This window comes from Misgurnus anguillicaudatus, chromosome 11, assembly GCF_027580225.2.
Source record: "Misgurnus anguillicaudatus chromosome 11, ASM2758022v2, whole genome shotgun sequence".
Classification (NCBI taxonomy): Eukaryota; Metazoa; Chordata; class Actinopteri; order Cypriniformes; family Cobitidae; genus Misgurnus; species Misgurnus anguillicaudatus.
Genome location: NC_073347.2, coordinates 32,155,771 through 32,179,000, shown reverse-complemented (window position 1 = coordinate 32,179,000; position 23,230 = coordinate 32,155,771). Strand labels below are relative to the sequence as shown.

General features: G+C 36.7%; 1 protein-coding gene and 1 long non-coding RNA gene across 4 annotated transcripts in view; one reads left to right on the top strand and one right to left on the bottom strand.

The window, feature by feature from the left end:
* The window catches only part of LOC141368872 (uncharacterized), a 196,428-nt gene that overhangs the window by 4,753 nt on the left and 168,445 nt on the right, over nucleotides 1-23,230 (top strand). The gene's annotated exons all lie outside the window — the stretch shown is intronic.
* runx3 (RUNX family transcription factor 3) overlaps nucleotides 1,279-23,230 on the bottom strand; it is a 65,398-nt gene continuing 43,446 nt past the window's right edge. The window contains exons 6-8 of one of the 2 annotated variants that reach the window (XM_073873554.1): nucleotides 20,313-20,462; nucleotides 10,989-11,063; nucleotides 1,279-4,537 (exon numbers count right to left, since the gene is read on the bottom strand). In XM_073873554.1, the coding sequence (XP_073729655.1) occupies nucleotides 4,014-4,537; nucleotides 10,989-11,063; nucleotides 20,313-20,462 (749 nt within the window). In that variant the 3' untranslated portion in view covers nucleotides 1,279-4,013. The remainder of the gene's footprint in view (nucleotides 4,538-10,988; nucleotides 11,064-20,312; nucleotides 20,463-23,230) is intronic. The other variant, XM_055169313.2, reaches the window with a different exon arrangement.

Genomic DNA, 23,230 nt, shown 5'->3' with positions numbered 1-23,230 from the left:
TACAAAATTCTTTAAATCATTAAATCATGTGATTGATTTGATGTTTATATTTAATATACATTACAAAATATAATATAAATTTTTTGAAAGTATATTTTAATTTAATGGCTTTATTGTTAACCGGCATTTGAAAATAACACGTTTTAGTGTTACAATGGCAATACCGCAACATGGTGAAACTGTGGGAGTTTTGCTAAAGGTTATCATACCGCAAGAATCTTATACCGGCCCATGCCTATTACCAATTCAAGTAATTTTCAAAAGTTTTTCACTTAATGTGAGACAATTTACCTGTGTTTTGGTAAGGGTTACCAAGTGATGTAATGTTTTAAGTAGATCCAAATTTCACTTTTTACAGTGTATACTTTGTAAGTTGCTTTGGTTAAAAGCATCTGACAAATGCATAAATGTAAATGTGATTGTTCAGTAAATACTACACATTTTTTACTCTAAAGCTTTTACAAGTAGACAAAAATGTATAGTTAAAGGAATAGTCTACTCATTTTCAATATTAAACTATGTTATTACCTTAACTAAGAATTGTTGATACATCCCTCTATCATCTGTGTGCGTGCACGTAAGCGCTGGAGCGCGCTGCGACACTTCAATAGCATTTAGCTTAGCCCCATTCATTCAATGGTATCAAACAGAGATAAAGTTAGAAGTGACCAAACACATCAACGTTTTTCCTATTTAAGACGAGTAGTTATACGAGCAAGTTTGGTGGTACAAAATAAAACGTAGCGCTTTTCTAAGCGGATTTAAAAGAAGAACTATATTGTATGGCGTAATAGCACTTTTGGGAGTACTTCGACTCGGCGCAGTAACACCCTCCCTCTCCCATTATGAGAGGGAGAAGGGGAGCGGACTTTTCAGGCGAGTCGAAGTACTCTCAAAAGTGCTATTACGCCATAAAATATAGTTCCTCTTTTAAATCCGCTTAGAAAAGCGCTACGTTTTATTTTGTACCACCAAACTTGCTCGTATAACTACTCGTCTTAAATAGGAAAAACGTTGATGTGTTTGGTCACTTCTAACTTTATCTCTAAATGGTAGCATTGAATGAATGGGGCTAAGCTAAATGCTATCGAAGTGTCGCAGCGCGCTCCAGCGCTTACGTGCACGCACACAGATGATAGAGGGATGTATCAACAATTCTTAGTTAAGGTAATAACATAGTTTAATATTGAGTAGATTATTCCTTTAAGTTGGTCTTAAACAAATATTAAAGTACGTAAATGTAATTATTTGAGGCACAAGTAAATAAAAGTCAAAATCACAAAGAAAGCCTGATCATTTTTTAATTAAAATGCATTAAAAAACTACATCATTAACACACAATGAAGGAACAGAAGAGATATTTTCAGAGTCAAAATTACATATGGTGCGAATAGGACAATTTGTTCTGTACAGGAGTGTGTTGTGCTTTATCAATCTTTCAGCATATCAATGCATTGTAGCTCCTTTACAAAGATTCATTTATCACTGGGAACATTTGTTCATCAATCGACGGTTAAGTGCAACACACAATAAAGATCAATATTTGATACAGTGGATAAATAGATACGCTACATTTGGTCCTGTTCATTTGGGCCAGCAAATATAATCGTTTAGCCCTTCATAGCGAATATAGGATAAACATCGATTGGTCTTTCAATCCGTTAACACAAACTTTCCAAAGATTGTCATCAACTTTTGTGAAAATAAGCCAGTTGCTATAGAAAGATAGAAATATACCTTGCCACTGAGTAATTTTATGTACCCCTGGATTTTGTTACCCAGAAGTCATTGCAGCAGGGAAACGACTCTTGCCTGTAATAGGTACCACCATCTTTCTCGTAGTCACTGGCTTTAGGCAATAATCATACGAGAGGCGCAATATACCCCCATAAAGACATCAAAGTGGCTATGAATCAAACTGAACACAGTCGCTTTTGCTCAGATAGGAGGCCTTAAGGTTGACCAATGATTGTGTAAAAAGATACCTCTCTCACATCATTTATCTTTCTATCTGTTTCCTTCAATCTCTTTGGGTTCTTTGCCCTTAGGTAACAGCAACAGGTGTGAGCTTGGGAAAAACCTATCGGTTATGTGCTGAAATATTCACTTACACCTGTTACGTGAATGTGTGTGTGTGTGTGTGTGTCATGGCCACTTTACCGTCCTTGTATGAGTGAGTGCATGGTTTTGTTATTCAAATAATCAAGGCTGATCTCCTTTCAAACGTGCCCAATTATTGTCTCCGATTTCAGTCATCCCAAGAACAAGGCAGGAAAAATAGACAGATAATGTAGGTGCTTAGAGCAACATATTTTTCACACTTGAGAGACGACGAATGACAACAGGTGATTGTCTGAATCTTTGGCTAGCACGGGTTGAGTTCACCTGAGGGTTTATATCATCTGGAACTCTATCCGGTACAGTATGAATGTTATACGGTGTGTGAATATCTCCATTATGTGGTTTACAAGAACATACATCCTATTAAATAAATGTTTTAGTGCATTAAGCTGCATTGGAAAACATAGACATTACATAAAAATTTGTTTTTGTATAATTTAGAAAGAATATATTACAGTAGCACAAATTCCAATTTTATATTAAAACAAAGATTAACAAAGAAATCGATAGAGATAGTAAAAAACAAATGCGAAATGTTCGTGACCCGGAAACAGGAACGTTATCCACGTTGGCTCAAATAAATTAAAAAATACACAAACCGTAAAAAGTGAGTTCAAACAAACCACAGTAAGTCTGAAGAAACTGCAAGTCATTAAAAGCAATCAACACTGAGATAAAAATAATTACTCTAAATCTATTAAAATAAAATAAAAACAACAGACAAGTCCCCACAAGTTCAAAAGGCGAATTAATTGTTCGTGATTTTGGCGCAAAGCAAGAAAAAAAAAACGCCGGTCTGTCTCTGGATTCTAAAAAAGAGTTTTGTTTCAGCTTCAAACATTCAACAAAACAACAACTCACAGCTAGGGTGAATCTCACGAAAACTCGAAAAATAATCTATACATTGTGAAAAGACAATGAAGCCTTTTAGCATTGCTTTATTGACTTAATTCTCAATAATCAGTTTAGACATTTTAGGTTTTTTTTCTAATTAGATTTAACTGTAATACAGTATTGTAATAAGTTATAAATTCATCAGCATAAATAAGTATAATAGTAAAACAATGTATAAAATTTAAATAGGCTTCATTTTCTTATATAATTCTCATTTCTCTTGTCGGTTTTGAGGATAAGATTTCATAAGATTCACCCTAATATTCTTTCAATGACAAACATATTTTCTTAACATGAGCTCATTGATTACACATTTTACTATTTAAAGACTATTTCAGCCGTTTGGAAAGTACCTGACACCTTGGATGAAAGCTTTGTTTATCATTGGTGAATTTGTGCCGTATTTACACGTTTAAAGTTCCACACTCTGTCCTTTAATGCCGACACCACCAAAGTCCTGTGGCTTTTGTGAGTTTTTCCATACTATGTGCATGATAAATGGTCTTTGGTCTTTGCAGCAACGCACTTTGGGAATGACAGCTTTCAGGCAGATTTTAAGGCTGGATAAATTGGCTTGTTTCAGATGAAACACACTGGGACAGACACAGCCCCTTCATATTGGCGACACAAGCACCTACAGCTGTTTTCTTTGGTTTTATCAGTAACAAAAAACATAGCTGATATATTACTATGGGTTGTTTTTACTTTTAACATTTTTTATGAATTTTTTTCTATATACACCTTGTTTCCCTGTGGTACTTGGTTCCTCCTTCCATTTCTTTGGATCGATGGACGTCCGTTTCTGTCCTTTTCAAAAGGTCCAGAGCAAACGTAGATCACAGGTCAGCTGTCTGTTTAATAGTCTTTGGCCATTCAATGTCTTTGGTTTAGAAGCGATAGACATGGCATATTAAAACAAACCCCCCCAAAACAATCAAACATGCAAGACTTGTAACCTTTGATCTGTTTGTATAATTTTTTCCAGTTTTTTGACTCTCTCAGTAAGGCCTCCAGACAGACTCGTCTATGCGTGTCGACCCGCTCATCGCTGTGGGTGAATTGCTATGACTGCCATCGGCGTCCACCCCGTCGCTTTGGTTACCGAGGCTGGCGTTGATCAGGCTGTTGTTGCCTCCCGCGGTTCCGCCGGCTCCGCCCGCCGCGGTGCAGGACGTCAGCATGCGTGTGGGTGACCTTTCGCCCCCAGATCCCGCGCTGCCGGTGGGAACCATGGAGAACTGGTAGGAGCCGGATCCAGTGCCGTAGTACAGGTGATATGGTGAGGAGTTGGTCTGGAAGTGGGAGTTCTGGTTCTGGTTGCCTGGATACGGAGGCGGCAAGTAGGTGTGGTAGCGGCTAGAGGTGGGCATGCTAGCCACGCTGAGACCTCCGATTCCAGTGCTGGATGGGTTGGCAGAGTAGGTAAAGGGACCCGGATAATGCATGTGTGAATCAGAGAAACGGGGAGCTGTTAATGGGGACAGAGATGGGAACGATGGTCTCTGTTGGAACAGATCTGTACCTGAACGAGAGAGGGAGAGAAATAGTGGTGTCACTTTTACATCTACACTACAAAACAACAGCAGAAAACAAGTTCTTTATGACATAGGTGTTTAATATTTAGAAAGGTATTTCCGCGTCACACAATGTTGCCAATGGTGCAAAATATTTGAGTCCCTGTGCAAAAGTTGACACCAAGCCAGGGCTAAGTTGGTTGCTAGGGTGTTTTCGGGCATCGCTAAAGGGTTGTTAGCGTAGGTGTTATAGGTGGTTGCTAGTAGCTTGCTAGTTGGTTTTGGTTGGATAACAAGCACACCTGTCACACACACATTTACAGCTATTATTCATATCTGTTACACAAACAGTTTGTGATGAGTTATGTGCTGTGTTTCTGAACTTGAATATTGAAGGTTGTCTTAGCAAACACTGTTTATTAGCCTAGAGCAAAGACTTGTGACAATTAAATGAGTTTAACGGGTGTATCGGCAGCTTTCGTGCACAATAGCGGTGAGTTTCCGTATATATTGTATATATTTGACATAAAACATTATTATTATGATTCATTTTTTAAAATTAAGGTCCAGTTTCTCCCGACGCAGATTAAGCCCTGATGACGAATTGAAATTGTTATCAACATATGTGTTGGAAGACTCCACAAAAACACTGCTGTACATCACCACCTAGTGTAATATGCGAGCACCACATGGTCACAGACAGTGATAAATATGATTCTGTAGCTAAGGTACAGTGTAAAAACATCTTAAGTATGCATATCTCAGTTTGCAACAGTATGAGGAAGAGTATGAGGAAGGCTGGCAGCCTCTGACGGCTAGAGTTTTATTTAAATAACTTGAGTTTCATATCCTGTGCGTCAGCATCATGGCTCAGTTTAATGCACGAAACGAGAGCAGGTGTAAGGAGACATCTGTCCACCTGCGCACGCTCACACAAACCAGTCCCTGGTCGGTTTTTGGCTTTATGTTTTGCTTATTGCCCACATATGAGCAGTGGCTGCTGGGATAGTGGAGCAGGCTTTGGCATGCCAGCGCCTGAGGGTGGAGAATGCCGGCTGTGCGTGCCACTAACTCGTTGAAATGTCTTCCCCACGTTTGTCTGGCGCACTGGGTCCGTTTGCAAACAGGAACAGAGAAAGGAAAACATACAGTCCTATTTGAATTATTCAGTTTTATTTATTTATTTTACTTTCTGTCTGTCTTTCTTTCTTTCTCTGTTTTTGTGTCCTTGTCTCAGTCTGTTTTTTCTGTCTGTCTCTCTTGTGCTATTTCTCTTTCCCTAATTTAGAAAAAAGTTAAGCTAAATTTGAGATCTGCTTCTGCTTGATAAATCAGATATATGTGAAGTCTATACTGTTAAAGCGGCCGTTTTTCGTGACCCCATTATTCTGTGTGTAAGGTTGCTTTAGAGCATAAATTGTAAAGCTCAATGCAAATATATTTTCTTTAACATAATTTCACTTTTTAAGAACTACTGAGAACGGACGGTTTGGACTACAGCCCTCTATTTCCCGGATATATGACGTCAGTATAAGAGTTTTTGACTAACCTCTGCCCAGAGGAATATGCCAGTCGCTAGCTAATCTAAGCTGCTGTCGAATCACAACACAACTAAACCAGCTACACAATCAGAACTCGTTACGTATTTCTGAAGGAGGGATTTCATAGGGCAAGGAAGACATCAGCCCATTTTTAGGATGGTGAAAACAGCGGTATAGGGATAAGTAAATTGTTTGAAAAATACTACATTTTTCCCCCACAGAACATGAACACATGTTATATTGCGCATCGTAAACACAATCAAAGCTTCGAAAACACAGTTAAATGGGATGTTTTACACATATCCACTCAATGGCTCCCTCTAGGGTCTAATGAAAAAGTAACAATGTCTCTTAAAATTTACTGTGTTTGCTATGTTTATGTGTCTAACTACCTCACACATGATTCACATTAGTCTCTCTAAAAACTCTGTCAAAACAATAGACAATAGAGCAAGGAAATAGAGCGAGAAAGAGAGAGAGAGATCACTTGTGTAGACATAAGGGTCTTTGTCAAATAAATATTTGTTGTTAATTTTATTTTTTTATTGAAATTTATAAGCTTTTATAGTCTGTGCATTGTAAAAAATGCAGCATTTTTGTCAAATCAAAATAATTAGTTAAGTTAAAGTAATATAAAAATTAGGGCTGTCAAAAGATTAAACGCACATAATCGCATACAAAATAAAAGTTATTTTTTTCATAATATATGTGTGTACACTTTGTGTAATTATTTTTTCAATTTATACATGTGTGTTTTTATATATACATAATAATTACATTTATCACACACACAAATATATTTTGTATGCGATTAATCTTTTGACAGCCCTAATAAAAATATAAGGTAAACAATTTGTATTTAAAAATTATGTCACATTTTTATGTCAAAACTTAAAATAGTACATTGAATTGACTTGCAAAACCAAAAATTTACTTGCTTTTTTCTTCTAAAACGTCTTTTTCGGAGAATTCACATAATTTATATATTAAAATAAATTTTTTATCAGTAGGCTGTTTCCTTGGATTAAACCCATGACATCTTGTATTCCTAACACAATACCTGCTAAGCTACACAAGCTCTTTTCCATATTTTCTGTATTACAACACTTTCTTTAACCCTTTAATGTGCTGACATTTTTATTTTCCAAGCATTAAAAATAATCATGGCTGTAACCAAATTAGGAATATTAGAGTAACAGCTTAATATAATCTGGTATTTGAACTTCATTGTCTAAAGACCTATAGATAAATTACAGATGGCACCTAAAATGATGTTTTGGTCTGTCGTATTTTAGTCTCGCCACAGTGAGCAGTTCAGTTTGGCAAGATCCACTAGCCTACAGTCAAGCGTGTAACCCAGTTCACTAAAGAGGTTTGCCTCATTTGACTACTTGTAGAAAGTGATTTTGTTTGTTAACAGACGAGCAAGCACAGCTAGTAAGCTGGAATTGTGCATGTTTGTGTCTGGGATCAGGGCCCTAGTAAGGATGCAAATCTTTGCCCTCACCTGTAAAAGGGCAATGCAAAGATAGATGGATTACACCTGGACCAGGGAAATGATGTGGCCAAGAGAAAAGAGAGAAAGAGCGAGAGCGAGAAAGAAGCATAAAATATAAAATAAAAACTCTATATAATCAAATCAAAAATCAAAAAAGTGAATACTATGAAAATTAAAAATAACATTCATGTGATGAATGTTTGATTGAATGGCAGATTAGCTTTTTTGCTCCAGGTTAGATTTTCTGCTGTGTGGTTTTACGCATGACTGGCGACATGAACCCGCAAGAACCAACCAAACAATAACTACAGATAAACGCCATTAACTGCACTACTGCACATCCAGTGACCCCAAAACTATTAGGACACCTAAACCACACTTAACATGTATAAATTTAGTTGCATTAAATAACACACAAATCAGAGGCATTGAAGCATCAGATCTAGAAAGAATTAAATTTTTTTTTTAAATAAACATTACCTCAAAGGAGAAGACTTATTTAGTCTACTTTTCATGTGTAAGGTAATGGTTGTATAAATCATTAGATGTGCAGAGACAGTTGATGAATGCTTACTAAAGGTTATGTTGTTCAGACGGGTGGGAGAACCTGAGACGCACGCAAACATGTAAACTTTGTGTGTTTACGTTAGAGCTGTAGTCCATAAGACAACACAGCACGTCGCATGCAAACCAACTCATTTCTGTGATCTTATACATACACTGTCACCATCAGGACAGCTCGGATTACCATTCACAAACATCTGTTACTGTACACGAAGTTTATAAAAAAATCAGGTCATTCATTTGGCATCAGAATAGACTGTTTGTGTGAGGAATTTTGACCTTACTGACTCTAAAATCAATTTGTTGAAACAATCGCATTGTTATTGATCTAAAAACGACAATGAACCGAATCAATACACTGTAAGTCTCTTGATCTTTCCGAAGCGTTTATTATGAAATAATACTGTTGGATATAATTACCGCCACAGGGCTTTTTGATCGCTTTAGCTCAGGGTGGTGAGTCAACATTGCGCTCACACGCATGTCTGCAGCGGGGAACACATGGCTGTCTGATCCCGATCCCATAGGAGAGAAAAATTACAAATGAGATCTCTTTAATACCTCTGTTTTTGTTTTGCCTAGACAGCGATGAGATTACATAGAGAGCGAATGGAGACGTTTTTTTAGTTGACGCTCAGTTATCACACATTTTCTCTACCCCCTGTCTTCCTGTAGCTCAGGGGTTTTCACAGTTTTTGTCAGTCAAACCCCCTTGACTTAAATTATTTACATGAAGTATGCCTACTTCCTGAGATTTTAAATTTAATAGCTCAATCGCAACATTTATTTATTTTTCATTCGACTTAAAGTTTTTATCTGTAGCATTTTACATTGTTATTTTGGACCTTCATCTGGTAATTTTCTTTTACTGGTACATAAAAAACGTATCTGTCCATTATACATATTTCTCAGTTTTTAGTTATATTATATACTGTATTGTAATTATCATATGACATGCATTCAACAAACAAAAAATATATTTTTAGTAGTACATTAGTGTGTTTTATTTAGATGTTTTATTAAAAATAAATAAATTTATGATTAAACTATGATTAATAACTTTTTCATAAACTCACGACCCCCCTGCAATTCCCTCGCGAGCCACAAGGGGCGTGCAAATCCCACACTGTACAAATATGCTGCATTTTGTCAAATCAACATATATTTTTGTAACTTAAACTTAAAAATTAAGTAGCACCATTGATTTTACAAGTTAACTCTTTACCAGCCAAAACTTAAAATATTAGGTTGAATTGACTTTCAAAACTAGGTTGTTTTCTCTTCATGCAGCATTTTTTTACAGTGCAGTATGGGAAGTGTATCAATTGGTAGAAAATTGTGTTACTGTAGCAACGCAAAGGTCATGGTTTTCATCCTAGGGAGCATACATAATAATAAAATGTCTATATTAAATTGCATTGGATGAAAGTGTCTGCCAAATAAGTCAATGTAAATGCAGCAGTGTTCTGGTTGCAAATGTTGTTTGCTTACTATATGAGTCAAGACACACTGCGATGTAATTCACTCCCATAAATAACCAAACTGAACCGGATTAAGCACTCTTAACAGAAGAGGTGTGACGTGCATTTATCTGCAGTGCGTATGTGGTTTTAACACATCAATAGAGAAGTATTGATAAGGATGTCATCTGCTGTTTTGAAATATGTCTATTAGAGGTAATAAATCTGGTAAAGTGCAATTAACTTGAATGTCCAACAGGCCGTGTGACAGAAGCCGTGTGTGTGTGGGGTGGAAGGTAAAATGACTGAGCTGGTTTGGATGTTTGGGGTTTGCGGGAACAGGAAGGGCAGGAATTCTACTTTGCCGTGGGGAAGGAAAACAGTGCCAGCTCAGGGTATGCGGTTGTGTGTCCATGGCAGCGTGAGGTTGTGCGAATGTTTTTGAGCGAGTGTGTTTGTGTGTTGCTGAGAAGCTTGCCAAAACAGGTGTGTGTTTATGTGTGTTATTAATATTTTTAGGTGTGTGTGTAAGCAACAGCAGATATTTTCTTAGTTTCATTCGTTTTAGCTGTTTGTGGTGAAAGAAATGACTGGATTCTAAATCTCCTTTACTTTATTTTCTGCTAACATTTAGTTTTTGGGCTTAGGAAAGTGAAGAGAAAGGAATGGGTGGGATAAAGAAAGGAAACGCTCCATTCTGACTGGATCATGAATATTGTGATTCATCCATTATGATTGCAACACGCATACACATCTGCATATTATAAAAGTCATCTGAGGACAGCCATTTGTGTGGTTTCTGTGGATCTACGTGTCAGATTGATTTATTTTCTCTTTCTCTCAAGTGCCGACGACACAAAACAGTACCAACAAACAATTATGCCAAATAAAATTTATCATTGTCAAACGTTTGATCTCAATAACAGAAAACCAACATACAAGGATTCCTGAAACAGATGTATATCTTTTCAAAGGAATACTTCACACAAAAATGAAAATTGCCACAAATTATTTGCCATTGTGTCAATCAAAAACTGCATGACTTTTTTTCTTCCAAGGAACACATTAGAAGATATTTAGCATTCCAGATCTTGACACAGCACTTGTATGTTTCCTGAAGACTTGGAATATACTTTTGAAAGTTTTTAACCAAGTCAATCCAAATGTAGTTTTACAGTTTTTTATTTTTTTATAATTAAACACGACTCTCGCCATAAACACAAAAGCTGCAATGGCATTAAAAAGAAGAAAAAAAAAATACTTGGAATATGGTAGTTTTAATGTACTTTGGTGATTTTTGGCATGTCCCCATATTCTTTAAAATGTTGATGGATAAAAGATGGTGGTAGGGGTCATTTTAACTATTTTTTTAGGCTGGCATGTGAAATCTCTGTACCTGACCAGCGTATGTCATCTTCAACTTTGCAGGTTTTCAGTCCAGGAGCATCGATCTGATCTGGCCACAATCCTGCACCAAAAAAATATACTGTATATAAATATACATATTTATACCATGGGCCTGTTGAATGCTTTATTCTGGTTGGCTGAGAAATGTCTGTAAACCGCACACCTGTCAAATGTCTTAAATATAGGCACCAGAGCAATGTTTTTGGAAATCGTGGTATAAGCGGAATAATTGACTCTGACACTTTGAATTATTTGAAAATAACAACGGCCCGTCGTCAATTATTCCTTATGTAATCACTAATTATTTAGTCCAATCTGAGATGTCTTAGGGCAAATAACTTAAAAAGGTATTTTTATAGAAAATAGCCTGTATGATGATTTAAAAAAATTAAAAAATATTGTGTAGGCCCACAAGTGAAGTGGATTGTCATGAAATCAAAATGTACAATCCTGTTTTTATGTGTAATATTGTACTGTTATAAATGATTTATCTGTGCATTACATTATTTAAAAAAATCATGTGCCTCCATAATCTTAATCCAAAAATGTTAATCTTTCCCTTCCTCGGAACGACCTTTTTTACTTCCTGCTACTTCCGTTTATGGCAACTTTAACCTCCTAGGACCCAAGCTTTGGTTTGTCTTTTTTCAGATTTCTTTCGGCTATTTTGGGGTTAGGAAGAACCAATTTATATAATAAAAAAATATTTTTCTTTGAACATGAAGCAGTGTAATTGTCCACGTTTGTGTACAACAGGTTCCACTTACACAGAATTAAATATTATGGTGCAAACAACAAAAAATGTCATGTCCAGGTATGTGGACATCCAGGTCTTAGCAGGTTAAAAAGATCAGGTTAGATTTGTTACCTTAATAAATAGGTAAATTAATAAAAAAAATAAGGAATAATTATATAGAAATAAAACTATAATGAACTATTATTTTAAGACATCATACACATTCATTTTGAATCAGATGTTTTGATTTTTTTTATTTGATTAACATACGTAATAATTACTGCTACTGGAACATAAATTTAAAACCCTGATGATTAATGTTGCTACATTTTCATTGTTGTGAATATTCAAAATATCTCCCAGCCCTATGTGTCCATATGCGTATCTTTGCATTTAGTTGAATCTGTCTGCATATGCTCAGTGTGAAAGGCAGATCTGTTGGTGTTTTCATCAAAGTTGCAGAGGAAAAACAAACACGCATGAGTTGAAATCTTACCCCAGTATCATGTTACGCACACACAGATATGAGAGATCATAACTACACCTGTCTCGCTGTGTGTGTGGTGGCACGTGTGCGTTTGCGCAGATATCTTTGAAATCTTGCTGACAGTGACCAAATATTAGTGTTTTGCAAGCAATGCTGGGTGTCTGTGGGATATGTGTGATGCTTGTGTGTGTATACGTGATTGTGAATGCACACATTGTTAGCATCTGCACACAACTGTCTCGCTTGAAAACGCACAGACACACTAGTTTCAAATAAGATACTTTGTGTGTGTGTGTGTTTATGTGTGTGCGTGTCACACTTCACTGAACTGCCAATTTGACATGCAAATAATTCCTGTTTGCTATCAGACTGAAATGAGATAGTTGTTACAAGCTAATCGTTTCAACACAGACACACATGTATGAGACATGTACGTATTCAACTAGAAATTTACATGTTCGGAGAAAGATATCAGCGGAGCTCGAGCATGCAAAACTCGTCGCCAAGTTGCCGGGGTGTCACTAAGTAGTTGCTAGGGTACTAGAGATGCACCGATATAAATTCTTTTACTTATACCAACAGACGATTATTCAGAGCGATATCTGCCGATACCGATACTTTGGTGGTTATATTAACTTACATTAACTAAATTATGAAGATTACATTTTCTAAATGTTATGTTTATGTTCTCTTTTAATATTGGCCATGACTATCGGTTGTTTTTAGACTATCAGTGTGAAATATTGCTTTTATCGACAGATTATTGGCCGATATATCGGTGCATCTTTAGTGTTTACTAACACAAGTTAAAAAATCTCACTTACAGCAGTCTATTCTAGTCTCTAAACATGTCTGACAGAAATCTGTCAGATTTCTGGAACAAGCCAGACCATTACTTAAACAGTAAAGTTTAATACTAGGACCTCGAGGTTTGTTGAGACTTCAAATCCTAAGCATGAAAAATAGAGATGCTTGCCTTAGCAAATAGCATTAAAAACATGCTGTTTCCAGTCTGTCTCTCTGGTTTTCTCTGCACAATGATAAATTCTTCAGTATAAATGCTCTTATTGAAGCCCCAGCTGGTGCTTCTGCTGAAGAAAATAAACATCTCACTCAAATATTTTGATTGGCCGATATACAGCGTCAGTAACAGTTAGACAGAGTTCTGCTGCTTTTAAACCAGCGTGTCACACAAACAGTGTTTGTGTGTGACGGTGAGCAGCACAATATGTGGGTAACTGTGAACTTTTTTACTTGTTGGTGTATATTCTGTGTTGAATTTTCCAGTGCCAACCAATTGTCACGCTGAATGCAAATCTGCTTTTCCGACGTGACCCAGCCGAAGCCATTCGGAAAATTTGGGGTGTTTAATACACAGTGGATTGTAGTTTACAGATGGACAGTCAAAGGTTACAGATTGAATACGATATGTGGTTGTGTGTCCATGGCAGCAAATGTTTGGGTCTTAAATGATTAACATTTTATTATGTCATTTTATTTTGTTTTTTTACATAACATTTCCATTTTATGATGTAATTTAATATTATATAAAATAATTTGCCATAAGATATTCCAAAATACTCAATTTACAACAAAAGGTACAATATATCAGCAAAATATAGATTTCTTTTAAATTAGCTATTTAGGTTATTCTTAGGTCAGCAGCTAGCAAATTAAATTGATTTGTTGCTGGTAACATACATTATTTTTTTAAAGTGTCCCTCAGATTGATTATCTAAATTTACCTTTATTGCAGTGTGTAATGTAGCTGTCCATCAATGTAAACAATCTGCAAAGTCGTTCGTCTGAAAGTGCACGATAAATAAAGTTATTGTCTTCCAAAAAAGGAGTCGACTCGAATCGCCTTAATGAGTCGTCAGTAATTCAAATCTGTAAATTAAATGAGCGCACAGTGACATAAAACGATGGACGCGTCGTGCAAATAAGTGGTTAAAACCCTGCCCTGTGCCGCAGTTAACTGGTGTACTCTTAAAACTAATATGTGTTAATATAACACATCTTGTGTCTAGCTAAGGACAACACATCCTTAAAGGTGCAGTGTGTAATTTTTAGAAGGATCTCTTGACAGAAATGCAAAATAATTTACAAAACTATATTATCAGGGGTGTATAAAGACCTTTTTATAATGAACCGTTATGTTTTTATTACCTTAGAATGAGACGTTTTTATCTACATGCACAGAGGGTCCCCTTATGTGGAAGTCGCCATTTTGTGCCACCATGTTTCTACAGAAGCCCTTAACAGACAAACTCTTTTTACTAAGTTGTCTCCGATGATTACATGTTTTTCCGGTGGCGGCTACTGTAGCTTCTCTATGCGTTTCAAAAGCAAAGGGTGAGCAGTGGATTGAGCTGTTGGTTGCAATTGATAACCTCACCACTAGATGCTGCTAAAATGTACACACTGCACCTTTAACACATATCTGTGATATTTTTGGAACAACACACTTTGTGTTGTTTTAATACATCTTGTTATGTCCCTTTTATTTATTTGAACACAAAATCAACACGAAATGACACATAATGTGTTAAAATAACACAATGTGTTAAATACGTTAATGTGTTAAAATTAACACATTCTTTCTTAGAGTGTAGTATTTTGGAGCATTTGACATTTGAGTTTTACTGTAGTTTAACTACTTTAAGTTATGAGTAACGTATATCTTAATAAAATACAAGTTTTAACATTAAACAACACTATAAGACGGAAGATGAAAGAAGATTGGACGAGAAAGTTTTGGGTTAAGAGAGAGAAGCTGAGTGAAAATGCAGGAAACCCTCCTCAGAACCATCAAAAATAAACACAACCACCATGAGGTCCCGCCTTCCTCTCAGATCCTTCACCACACATCCTTAAAACACACAAACACACGTGTAGTCTCAGTCTGACCGCCCACAGTCACTTCACTGGCTGTCTGATGCATGGCACACACCAAAATGGGAAAAAACTCTCTAAACGTCTCAATCTGATCAGATCGGCTAACTTTAAGCAGTTTCTGGGAGTCACAAGTTTATATTTCTCTGTTTGTAAACAAGGTTTTGCAAGTTTCTAGGCTACACGAGCACTTCTTAGGAAAACCTCGTACTAGTTTTGCCAACGTTTTTAAACCTGTTGGAGCACATTTAGGCTGTGGCATTCATATGCGTGATACATAGGTTTGAATGAAGACATTCGTCACAATGAAGACATTCTCGACATGGACTCTTATTCTGTAAAATGTCTATTTTAGATATGTGAAACAATGTGCAGTGGTTCTTCTCAAACATTTTGGCGTGAGGCCCCCCTTGTGTAGGATGCATCCTTTCGCGGCCCCCCAAACGGAAATTCATGACATAAAACAATCTCAAAGAAGTATACAAAAGTTTAATTATACAACATAGTGCTTTTGTTTAATAGCCTTATTGTTTTAGATTTAATTACATAAAATGTTGAATAAATTAATGCATTTTATAAAATGTCATAAATCTGAGGCTCCCTGGCACCATCTCTCATCCCCTAGGGGGCCACACCCCACTTTTTAAGAACCACTACTATAATGAAACAAAAAATAATAATATCTAAATGGTAAAGTATTGCAACAAGTTAGTATTTGCTGTTATGCAGACTATGCGGAAATAAACATTTGCTCTATTACCGTAACGAGCACTACATATAGTTTCATAGATAAAAATATTATTGTGGCAACATATTTATATGATAAGAAATCTAAAATTTTATGCAACTAATTATTTTGGAAATAGATTGAATAATGACGAAAAAGCACTCAACATAACAGATGTAAACTTCTTAAGCATTGTTTAAAAATCATCTTTTGGTGAGACCTCAACAAGCTGCTTGATAAAATGCCAAGAGTACGGTTTTGCTAATTCTTGGCAAAGAATGACTACTTAAAATATAACAGTTTTGATTTTGACTATATAACATAAGTGTTGCATAACTTTTGAACAGTTTATTTGAGTGCAGATTTTGTTAACATTACTCTCTCTCTTTTACACACCGACATGCACAGTTTGTTGAACATAAAGAGACAAGTATCACTGTCCATTAAACTGTGTGTTGATATGCATGATTGCACGAGTGCACACCACACACAGATCTTTATCTCTTTATGTCTATACTTTGATTCTCTCGAATGAATTTACTCGGCACTTTCGTTTGTTCATTTCTCGCAGGCCATCTGAAGCGTGTCGTTACATGTTTGCTGACGCTTAAGTCGAATTCGCCACCCTGATCCACCGGCTCAACAATTGCTGTGTGTGTTCTAGTCAGTGTGGGTTTTTGTGGACGGCACAGTGTGTTTTGACAAATCTGTTTAAGCATAAATCAAGTCTGTGTTTGGCCTGCGAGTTTTGTAATTTAATATTTGTTTACAGTCAGCAACAATCCGCGAACCTCAAGACTCCCGAATGATGCAATCCGCATGCATGCTCTGCATCACTCAGTTGGTATGATACACCATATAATCATACTGCGATTAGTGTGATAAATCAGTGATTTAACATGTCTATCTTACACATGTCTGTCTGCAAACCACACACAACACATAGCTGTCTGACAGAAAGTATGTGTGTGCATAAAGATTTATATCAAGATGTCGGGTCTACATAAGAGAAAGAGAGAGTCGGTGCCCTGGGGTGATTGATAATGTTAAAATTAGACATAACAGTGAAGATTTGATTCATTACACACACACATACTATTAGTTAAGATAATAAAATGTATAATCATTTACAGTAACCTATCTCTAAACCTAATTGACCTAAACTGGTTCACTTTAAATAAATTATAGCAAAGCATGACTCAGTTGATTTATGTGACTTTAAATTGGTGATAACCACTTCAAAGGTCTTGGTTTTTACAGGTTGGTTTTTAACATTGTTTTTAAGGACAATTTAACGGATTTGTCCTTTACAATTTGTGGTAAAAAGTGGTAAAGCATTGCATTAGTAGCGCAAAAAAATCTGGGTTTAATACATATATTCTCATAAAATGTATACCGCTGTAAGTTGCTTTGGATAAAAGTATTGGCCAAATGCATAAATGTAATCTAGATGGATTACAATAACGCTATGAGTCGTGAATAGTGTTGTCCAAACTTAACATAATCTCTGTGTTGTTATTGGCACAACACATTTAGTGTTACTTTTAAACTGTTACTTGTGTTGATTCCTTTTATTTGTTTTAACAAAATGACACATGTGTTAAATAGCATTACAAACAATGTGTAAAAAATGAACACATCCTCTTTTAGAGTGTAGAGACACTTACACATGAACAGCAGACACCCGGTCTCCGACATCTAAAGCCCTGTTAATGTGTTTTGTCTGCTTTAGGTGTATGTGTCTGTGTGACAGCTCTATGAAGAGATAATTCCTCTCTTAATCCACCTGCAGATATCGATGCTACACATACCCACTCAAACACACAGACTCCTGAGTGTTGGCATGAGTCAGTGGTTTGGGTTTGCAAGAATGCATACGGACCACTTAAGTCAGAATCTCGTCAATATTACACGTCCTTTGCACCATCTCTCTGAAGCGTCATGTTTAGACATTACCGTCTAATCATTTTTTTTGGTCTAGACTAGAGCAAGTGTGCACGATTGTCAGTGTTTGTCACAGAAGTAGAAACTACAAAAATACGGACCGCAGTCATAACAAGGGTGCGATTTACCCCGCTCTGGTCTTTCTATCTCTGAATCTGATGAATAATTTTTTATCCTGTGTAGGGACAAAATTTATCCCCCCATTTGTGAATGAATGGTCATGAAATGGCCATATAACAGCCTAAAATAAACATAATTTAATATGAGTAAAAACACTGCTACACAATAGTGCACACAACAGTAAAATCAGGAATGGAGTATTACTGTCAGCTTTTCGCTTCAGTGACAATAGCTGACAGCGCGTCTAGGTTATGTCATCATCCTTTTTTAATCCATGCCTGGATTTTCCAAATGTTGCCAAGCACCAATAGTTTATTTTAGCCAAATAATAAAAAAATTATGACCAGCAGCATATCATCTCGTATTTTACAGGACCGTCACAAAACAAATAGAAGAAATCTTACCACTGAGAATGAAACGGCAGAAACTACTGTTGTTAGGATAGGAACTTCCAGGATGACACAGGAAAACGAAAAAGAAGTCAAAAGTGCGGCATTGAAGCAAACAATTTTCTTAGTCTGACGTCGTGTCTAGTATACATATATTGCCTATTTATTGGTATATTGAGAGTATGTTGTGCATTTTATTTTGCATTTTTTTCTATTAAATAAAAAATAAATGCATTCTGTTAGGGGCCGTTCACATGTCGCGCCTAAAACATGTGGAAAACGCTAGGCACGTACCATATTTTTCGGACTATAAGCCGCTTTTTTTTCATAACTTGGCTGGTGCTGCGTCTTATAGTCAGGTGCACCTTGTAAGTCAGTATGAATTAATTTTGACATTTATGAGGCAAGAGACATCATTACCGTCTACAGCCGCAAGAGTCGGCCATATGCTGCTCCTGTATTTATGTAATTCAATGGATTCAGTGATGTGGAATGACGAGTCTGCGAACTTCACGCTAGTTGGCTTGTTTGGTTAATTTAGACTTTTCAACCTTCCAAGGAAGTTCTGTATGCTATGGTTTATCGTTTAAATAACTAATAATAATACATTAACGTACAGACATCTAATCAGCCTGCTGTTCTGTCTGCTATTGTTTAGTTGAATAACTTGCCTATCCAGATTAAATGTCTGTTTTTCGGCTTGGATTTTGTGAAATAATTTTCTAAATAAACGACTTATATATGTTATTTCGTCTTAATGACGCATTTTTGAATGATGCGACTTATACTCCGGTGCGGCTTATAGTCTGGAAAATATGGTAGGTTCTTGTCACATGACCTGTGGTGCGCTTGCGGCATTCTGAAAAGTTGAAATGTTTTTAACTCAATGCGGTGTGGACGCGCCTGGAAAAACGAGCGTACCGCATGCGCATCACGACCACGTTGCTTCCATTATGAGCGTGCATACCGCACACCTACATTTGAAATAACGAACTTGAGACTGAATAATCATTATAAGCACGTCTTTCATAATTTATTTTCATGAATAAAAACATTTGAGAACCTCCTCCCTGTTTTTTCACAAGGTCATAACCCACAACATAATCAACTTTACAACACAACGCCGACCTCACCATGCGGCGGTTTAGTGGAAACTTCCGCTCTCTAAGTTTACCGGTACTGTGGTACTGATGTGTGAATGATCTCGTACTAGTAAAAAGACGTAACGTTGAGTGTGTAAATAGCAAATTTTTTATATACTGGTAAAGTCATTCTGGTAAATTCAATGTAGTTTGCTGAAACTACTGTGTGAAAAAGGGTTGGGTCACATATAGTACCTAACCCATGTAAGGCTGTTGTTGAAACTAACATATGGGGATGTAAAGATTTCATTGTGGGTGGGGCAGCACGGTACAATGCAACAGAAGTAAAAAGCAAGTGAAATATATTTCAGCAACACACACACACATGGTGTATGAAAACTACTGGGTGGGTGGACGGGGTGTGAAATCTGCCTAAGCGACAGAGAACGAAAACGGAAAGATAAACAGCTACTAAAGTTTATGCTGTGTGTGTGTGTGTGCACAGGTTTGGCTACATCAGACAGGGCCAAATTTTTGAAAATACCCTTACACATACAGTGAAACATCTGGAAAACTGACTTGTGTAAATGTATTTAGCTGGTTCTCACTAGCAAAAGTCTCATAAAAATGTCAAATCGTGTTTTAATAATCTAATAATGTCGACAGGTTTGCGTGAGGCCTAGAGGACAGAAAATAGCAATGAAATCGAAGGAGGTCTGAAAGATGCCCTGACTAATATAACTCTGTATTGTTGTTTTGGCAGCAGACATCACATTTAGACCTGTACGTATGTCTCAAAATGTATCCTCGCTCACTATCACACACATATTGACGTGGGAACCGAAATAGAGAGGACTTGCTAGATTCCAGACTGTAAGGTGTGAGGTGTCGTGTGGACCTAACGTCTGACTGATCCAAACACACACAATCCTGGTATCTGTGAGGTGCCGGTGGGGCTGTAATGTGTTTGGTGCGGGCGCGCGGTCCCATTGCCAGGGTTCATTCTCATCCGTTGAAAGCGTTCGATGTCCCCGAGTCGATCGGAAAACTGTTTATGAGGATCGTCCGGCTTCACGCGATGACCTGCCGAAAGAGAGAGAATGCGATGGTTATTAGGATGAGTTTAGTCTCTTATTTATAGTTTGACACTAAAGTGATTTTGAAACCGAGCTTTTGGGTTTCAGACAGGGCTGTTTACTTGTTAGTGTGCATCAGACGTGACTCACGCAGTGTTTGATGATCCACAGAGGAAATCACCAACAAAACCCTTACTATGTTTGTGTGTGTGTGTGTGTGTGGGTGTGGGGGGGGGTGTTATCACAGACAATAAGTTACCATCCCACTTCAGTAGCCATTATAGACAAAAACACCACCATCACATGTGTGGTCTCTAATGGATGAGTTTAATGTGACTATCAGTGATGTGTGTGAGGAACATGTGAACATTTTGTGGTTTTTAATGTGGAGTAATGGCTGTATTTGAATATTTCATTCAGATATAGAAGGATACCAGACGCTGTGATATGGATTTTGTGTGTTCGTGCCCCCTCTTTCACCCAAGGGCAATACATCACTCTGCAATTTGTTCCCCCGGGGTAATATTTCTATTAGTTTATTGCTCCCTCCATTTGATGCCACCGTGTCTCTCTCCTGTTTGATTGAAATACTAAATAGTCATTTTTCTTTATGGTTTGTTTATGAAGTGTAAGATACACAAGCACACGGTCCCATAGGAAGAAAAACTCACAAATGAGATCTCATTAACGTCTTATTAATGTAATTTCTCCTAAACGGCAGTAATAAAGTGGAGATTAATATACACTTTTGATGACGTCTCGTGTGTTTCCTGTAGTTTCGAAAGAGATCTCAAGATAGTCTCTAGATACCAGACTGAAATTTACCTTTGAAACATTTCTATGCTTTCCATAATCTGCCTATAGATAAAATATATCTTATAATAACGTTTACTGTATGCCAAACAGTGTCTTTTATTACTTTCTAAGATATTTTATAGTAATTTGAAACAACTGAGAATCACTTTGAGGTATAGATGAACATAAGTCTCATAAGGTTTTCTGTAATGATTTTCTTTAGTTGTCTCCCATGGTTAAATACGTTTTTTTATCGACATTCGTTTATTCATATAAAATTTTTTACGGTTTCAAGTAGTGCCGGTTTCACTGTCTGATCTTTCAACCTGATCTCACGTGATAAATTCGTATATCGTATGGCTAATTCGTATGAAGTGAATCGTACAAAAACGTATGATTATTCGAAAAAAACGTAAGGAAACCTCACCCCTAACCCCAACGTCAAAAGGGCGAAAGCAAATCATATGTACAAATTAATCTCGTAAAATCCATATGAATTGCCATGTGTTGGACCTTTCCTTCCAGTAATGGCTATGTTTCGGTTAGGAATGCATAACGATTAATCGCGATTAATCTATAGCAGAATAAAAGTTTTTGTTTACATTATATATGTATGTGAACCGTGTTTAATAACTTTGTATAGATAAATGCACACACATGTATGTATATATTTAAGAAATGTTTGCATGTGTATATACATTTGTATATTTATGTATAATTTATATTATATATAAATACTTAATATATATATATTTTTTCTTAAAATTATACATGCTTGTGTCCATATTTATATATAAATAATTATTATACACAGTTCACACACATATATGATGAAAACAAAACGTTTATTCTGCTATAGATTAATCGCGATTAATCATTATACATCCCTAGTTTCGATATAATGACTAGTATAATCTAAAGTGCAATCATAAATTTTCATTTTTAACTTTATACTCTTTTCTGTAAGTTAATAATCTTTAATCATTTTGCGGTAAATTACTGCTTTCAAATGCAATTGAAGAGTTACACATTCAAAACCTTTTTATTCAGGCACTAGCGTGGTCAGTCCTTCTCCCGTGTGTGGACGGTTGTAGGGTCAAACCCTACGTACAGTCACCCTGTCTGAATTATTATGGATGAATGAATATTTCATAGGTAAGGGGCACTTAGACAGGAATGTTGACGTTTTGTGAGAATGATATCATAACCACAGGACACACACATAGACACACTAATTACAGTGGATCTCTTTTTTGCGCACACATACACACATTGCGGTCTGGACGCACAAAACACAAGTGCAGTGGACAGTGGGTATCAAAAATATACATGTATGCCCTTCAACCTATTGGAGGTTACAGTAATTAAACTACAGTGAAGCAAACTTTATGATAAAGCAGTTCAGCACGTAACTTAAACTACTAAGCTGTTTTAGTGTCAACGGTTTATTTTCGACAACCATGCAGGACGTACAAATAAGGACGGCGTCTATTTCGCATCATCCAGAGTAAAGATTGGACCATACGCTTCATTTTATTAGTTCATGCACTTTGAGGCCCACACTGCTCACTTCTCACGCTACAGATCAACTGACTGATACGCCCAGCTTCCTTCCTTTCACCTCTCCTTATTCTCTTTTTCTCAAACCACCAAAGAAAGAAACATATGTTCCCTTACGGACCGACTGAACACAAGCTCTTTTAGCTGGACTGGACTGTGTGCATGTGTGTTTGAGGAGGGCTGAAATTTGACAGTCGCCGCGGAGGACCAGACGTGTCACGGCGGGCACACTGTAAATATTTGTACTGGTGTCTATAAATGGGACTCGAAGGCATTTGATAACATTGTAGAATTGATCTGCTGTTTTAGGCTCAGACCTGAGGCGTGCTTTAAGGTTCGGAAAGGCCTGTGTGTTTAACTTGTAAACGATAAGAGAATATTTCCCATTTATTTAGCTGTAAATGATTTGTACTGCTGCGA